Source organism: Malania oleifera, chromosome 13, assembly GCF_029873635.1.
Source record: "Malania oleifera isolate guangnan ecotype guangnan chromosome 13, ASM2987363v1, whole genome shotgun sequence".
In the NCBI taxonomy this organism is placed as follows: domain Eukaryota; kingdom Viridiplantae; phylum Streptophyta; class Magnoliopsida; order Santalales; family Ximeniaceae; genus Malania; species Malania oleifera.
Window position 1 is genome coordinate 18,496,519 of NC_080429.1, and position 5,915 is coordinate 18,502,433.

The window sequence follows — 5,915 nt, forward strand, 5'->3', positions numbered from 1 at the left end:
TATTAAGCATATTTCACTCATCATCACTCATGTCTTTAGGCTTTCGACTGTCACCCTTAATAGACCCATCCAAATCTTTGCCAAATAAAAGATTTTGCATTTTTGTTTTCCAAGTTATCCAATTGCTTCCATTGAAGCTAATCATATGACAAACATTACCATTCATGATTTACACAAATTTAATGCGTACGAATAACACGGCTCTGATACCACTTATTGGAAAAATAATTTTATACGAACAATTCTCATAAGTAAATAAATGGAGTAATGCAAATGATAAATAAAAATAAGACACAAGAAATTTAACGCGCTTCCCTCAAATGTTGAGGTACGTCCACGGGGCACGGCGATCCAAATCTACTATCACAAACAATGTTGTAGAAAGTGGATACAAAAGACATGAGTCTTACAAATACACAAGAGTGTATAAATAAATGTAGTAAGATGAAGAGCCTCACCAAATATTCTAAACAAAGCTCCAAAGAGCCAACCAAAATAAGCACAATCCAAGAAATACTAATATGCTGTAAATACACAGTCGGAACAGCAGCAGTAGGTTGCTGCAGCAAAGAAGACGACTGGTGCGGCTGCTGGAGTGAGGTGCTGGAGCTGCAGACGTGAGTGAAAAACAGAAAAATAGAGCAAAAACTGAGGAGCCCCTTGCTGCTGTAAGTAGAAAAAAAAAAAAAAGAGAAAAGGAGATGAAGGGGCAGCTGGTGTGCGTGGGACCTTTGGAAAAATGCAAGGTAACAGCTACCATGCTTCCTTGATAAGTCAACTCAATAAAAAAATACCTTTCCAAAACACATGGCCCAATAAAAAAATACATTTCCAAAAGGCATGGCCCGGGAAACCCTCCACATGGGTTTACCCACTCATTACAGTCTTCAATTCAAATATTGAAGCGAATCACATCTATCTCCATGCATATGGCACTCGTGAACTCATAGTCAATATGTACATATAGCTAGTAATGAAAGGTAGTGTTAGTAGGTAGCCGTCAGTCATGTGAAAATTCCAGCAGCTAGCTGCATAAATCTTCACTGATCTAGACCAGAAGGCGACCTCTCTCTCTCTCTCTCTCTCTCTCTCTCTCTCTCTCTGCTGATTGAGGAGAAAAAGAAAAATGGAAGGAGAGGGCCAAATGGTCTCTCTGAGATCACCTATGATTCATATTGCAGAAGAAAATGGGTTTGGATGCAATGGGAAGAGGAGGGTTGAAAAGGGTTTTAAGAGAGATGAGATTACAGAGGAAGTGAGGAGGCAACTGTGGTTGGCTCTGCCTCTCATCTCTGTTTGTCTATTACAGTACCTTTTACAGATAATATCTGTAATGGTTGTGGGTCATCTTGGGCAGTTGCCTCTCTCTGGTGCTTCCATGGCCAATGCTTTTGCATCCGTCACTGGTTTTGACTTCTTGGTGAGCTCGGCATTTAGAGAAATAGTACTTGTAATATATAACGAATGGTTTCTTATGGTTTCTTTACGTAAGATTTAGAATCTACTTGCAACATGAACACTTGAATCTACATAAATATATAACGTCGACTATTTATCTCAACTTTCTCTTTTACTTTGATATATGTGTTGGTTCTAATTATTTTTTTGAAACAGTAGCCATAAATATTTTCTTTCTCAGATTTCTCCCCAACTTAGTGTCTTAGTGATGCATTTATAAATCATCTTATTCTTTTATCCCACTTGGTTAGCTAGGTACAAATTGTAATACACTCATCACTGATCATATACTTTTTGCATGCCCCATTATGCTCTCTCTTATCTTTATTACGAACATAAAAATGGTTAGATAAATAAGTGGAGCGCTCTTGAAAATTTAGAATGGAAGGAGAATTTCCTTTCTAGTTAATAAGTGGACCGTGGTTCATGACTGAAATTAGAATCAGATTTAGAAAAAGAATACATTGAAACCAGAAACGGAATGATAGGTCTCGAATTTGATTCAAGATAGAATCAGAATCAAAGGGTACACACTGTAGTTTTGATATATGTAAATATAAAAATCAGAGTTAGAACTAATTTGTTAATTACGCTACTACATGGTATAAAAAAAAATTAATAAATTAGGTATGAAATAATTAATAATATATAAATTGACAAGTATACTATAATACTATTACATTTAATTCTATATTACTCAATTGATATTACTACTGATATCGTTATCTCATATAGTTTATTACAGTGCATATTACATTTTATCATATTTTGTGTTCATTATGTTTTGTTAGTATTATATATTCTGAATATTATATTATATCATATGCTTCCTCATTATTATATCTTGTTACTGCTAATTAAAGGAGAAAATCAATCCATGCATGTAACGAGAATCAGAGAGAGCTTTCCACAAACCAAACATTTGGAATTGATCCTAACTCCTGCTAATTCCCAAAATGCTGCCCACGTAGAAATAAAAATTAGTCAACTACTTAAGATGGCCAAAGCTACTATTCCCTTTTGGAGCACGATAAGGCAACTCATATTCAAGAATGTATTCTTTAACCTAAAAGCTTAAATCATTATAATGAAGATTTGAAAATATATTTTATCGTCTTAAGTTTCTCCTTAGGCACAAATTGTGCCCTTTAATTATGGCTTGAAGGTATAAACAAATGAAGCACACACTAATCATTTTAATTTGTGATGAAATTACAATAATCCATCAACCTAAGCGTGAAACCTGAGCTCAACAATTGAACTAATTAAAATCTTAAACCCATGTTACTTCGATTTATTGAACTAGAATTTCCAACTGACAAGAAATTTTGGAGGTTGGATACAACCTGAAAGAAGCATCAAAGCTGGATAGCATGACCAAAAAAGCTGCCTTGCCAAGGAACAAATGGAGGTTGTAATTTATAGAAGCTTGGGATAATATACAATGAGTTAGATATTCTTTTCTCAAAGGAAAAATTGTTCATTGGAAGACTCATCTGGAGATTTAGTTTCATTCCCGTCATATTCCTACAAAAAAATAATTCCAATTGAATTTTTAATTGAAAACTTTTCATCGTAAATATATATATATATATATCAAAACAACATTAAAGAAAATGTTCTCATTCTTTTTTTGTTGTTACTTTGAGCAGATTGGAATGGCAAGTGCATTGGATACCTTATGTGGGCAGTCCTATGGAGCAAAGCACTATCACATGCTGGGAGTTCATATGCAGAGAGCAATGCTTGTTCTTTCTCTTGTAAGCATACCCATTGCTGTGATATGGGCAAACACAGGATCCATTCTCACAGCCGCACACCAAGATCCCGACATTGCAAGAGAAGCCCAAGTTTATGCCCAGTACATGATCCCTTCTCTTTTTGCCTATGGCCTCCTCCAGTGCCTTGGCAGATTCTTGCAAACCCAAAAGAGTGTCTTCCCAATGATGATAAGCTCTGGTATTACCACTCTCCTTCACTTGCCTGTGTGTTGGCTTCTTGTCTTCAAATTGGGCCTTGGAATTAAAGGAGCAGCTTTGGCCAATTGCTTCTCTTACTGGGTGAATGTGCTGCTGTTGGTCCTTTATGTCAAGTTTTCCCCTTTGTGTGTAAAAACTTGGACAGGCTTTTCGAGGGATGCCCTTCGTGACACCTTCACTTTTCTTAGACTTGCTTTTCCTTCTGCTCTTATGGTCTGGTTAGTTTTGACTTTCTAATCAATTATATAGTATTGGAAAGCGGATTTTCCTTCAGGGATCTAGCTTCTTAAAAGCCAAATGCTTGGTGTCTCAGGTCATGTGTCCTGGATGCTATTTGGCTGGAGACATGATGGCGGGACACATACCCACATAAGTTCCATGATCATGTGCCTAGCCGGGATATTGCCCCAGACACATAACCTGCGATCCCTAGCACCATCTTCTCTGAAATCCCAAAATGACCCATTAACAGGTTTTTTTTAACAGTTTGGAAATGTGGTCATATGAATTGATGGTTCTCCTATCTGGTCTTCTCCCTAATCCTAAGCTGGAAAGTTCAGTGCTTTCTATCAGGTCAGTCCCAAACATAATCCATACTTCTTAAATCGTTTCTTAATTATAATGTTATATAATTTTGCTTTCAGCATATGTGTATGGAATAAATATATATACTCTGCTGCTAGCATGCTAACTAGATATGTATTTCCCAGCCTCAATACAGCTGCTGCAGTATGGATGATTGCCTTAGGACAAAGTAGTGCCGTCAGGTTTGTATTCTTAACTTCTTTTGGTTCAATTTGCCATCTTGGGAAATAATATGTTGGATTTCTAAACATTTCTCACAAAAACTTCAAGTTTCAAATACTCAGCTGAAATGTACCACAATGCAGCACAAGGGTTTCAAATGAATTAGGAGCTGGGCATCCAGAAGCGGCACAAAGGGCAGTATGGGTTGTGTTAATGATGGCCATTGCTAAGGGTATTGTGGTAGGGATAATCATGATTTTGCTGCGTGACATTTGGGGCTATGCATACAGCAATGAAACCGAGGTGGTGAGATATGTAGCAAACATGATGCCTATTCTTGCATTGTCCAATCTCCTAGATGGGGTGCAGTGTGTTCTTTCAGGTTTTTCCTAAATTCAACAACTCTAATATCTTCATCATCAACTATTTGTTAAAATATCTTCTTCACAAAAATGTGTTATGCTAATTTACCAATGTTGATTGAACTTTAGGCATTGCTAGAGGAAGTGGTTGGCAGAAAATTGGTGCAGTCATCAATCTTGGATCATACTATATAGTTGGAATACCTGCAGCTATCGTATTAGCATTTGTTCTCCATATTGGAGGAAGGGTAATATATAGTTCAGTTTCTTGTTTCTTATGGGGATGTGTTTTTTTTTTTTTTTTTTTTTCTTGTAAAATTCTAGCTATCCTTATGTAAAACTGTTTCAAACAGGGGCTGTGGTTGGGGATCATTTTGGCCCTCATCGTTCAAGTGACTTTTTTCCTTGTCATTACCTTCAGAACTAACTGGGAGCAAGAGGTAAGCATTCAGCATAGTCCTACGACTCCTACTTTATTCAACCCCCCTCTCTCTCTCCATGTTCAAACTCTTCTTCATCTTCTTTCTGTGTCTAGCTTCAATTTATCTTTGTTTTTCTTCTTTCCAGGCAAGTAAGGCTAAGGAAAGGGTTTGTGCCTATGAAATACCTGTGCACATGCAGAGTCTCAAATGACATGACCGACACTACATATACCCATGCATACGAGGGAAGTAATTACCATGTATTCACAGAGATTAAAGAAGAAGGATTAATTGGGCCCTTGTTGAGCGAGAGCAGAGAGGTTTCTTTGGGTGGTGAATTTTACTTAGCCAAAAATAGACATTGTTTTTGAGAGGTGGGAAATGAGTTAACCATATAACATTTTGGGTATGATAGGGAGAGAGGTGTTTTTCTTTTTTCTTTTTTTTCAGATTGGTGTGGTCAAGTTGTGATTTGAAGGTGATTGGTAGATGGGGTTATTGTATTTTTGGGTTATGGGTCTTGCATTCATTTCCATTTTGTGATCCTTTTGTGCAAACATTGTTTCAATGCAATGGATGAAATAACAATTAGGAAGTGTGTAAGCGGAATTCAATTCAATACTTCTTGTTATTATGTACATCCCAATCTTATATTATATAATACAATCAACTATTTTAAACAAGAAAATAATTCCCCTACAGAATAATATATAATCTTCTACATTTACCCACTTTATTAATTTACTCATTATTCACAAAGATGCTTGGGATTTTAACACTCCCCTCAAGTTGGATCATAGATATTAATCATCTCCAACTTGCTAATGAGATCATCAAAGTTCTGTCGTGCCAATCCTTTAGTAAAGATATTTGTAGTTTGTTCCTTAGTAGGTACATAAGTTATACAGATAATTCCTTCTTCAACTTTCTCTTTGATAAATGTCGGT

The 5,915-nt window shown here is 36.3% G+C and overlaps 1 protein-coding gene across 1 annotated transcript; it reads left to right on the forward strand.

Moving 5' to 3' along the window:
* The first annotated feature begins 819 nt into the window (after positions 1 to 819).
* Positions 820 to 5,604, forward strand: LOC131146915 (protein DETOXIFICATION 16-like). Its single transcript, XM_058096763.1, has 8 exons — positions 820 to 1,420; positions 3,111 to 3,655; positions 3,924 to 4,010; positions 4,148 to 4,204; positions 4,328 to 4,566; positions 4,676 to 4,794; positions 4,900 to 4,986; positions 5,114 to 5,604. The coding sequence occupies exons 1-8, from the start codon at positions 1,127 to 1,129 to the stop codon at positions 5,177 to 5,179; spliced, it is 1,494 nt and encodes a 497-aa protein (XP_057952746.1). The 5' UTR covers positions 820 to 1,126; the 3' UTR covers positions 5,180 to 5,604.
* Positions 5,605 to 5,915: the final 311 nt, after the last annotated feature.

Bases quoted from the DNA above. Each gene is read 5' to 3' on its own strand.
- LOC131146915 (XM_058096763.1), top strand. From the start codon at position 1,127: ATGGAAGGAGAGGGCCAAATGGTCTCTCTGAGATCACCTATGATTCAT. The intron at 3,656-3,923 runs GTTAGTTTTGAC...TTTTTTTAACAG, and splicing joins CCTTCTGCTCTTATGGTCTG to TTTGGAAATGTGGTCATATG. The intron at 4,205-4,327 runs GTTTGTATTCTT...ACCACAATGCAG, and splicing joins GGACAAAGTAGTGCCGTCAG to CACAAGGGTTTCAAATGAAT.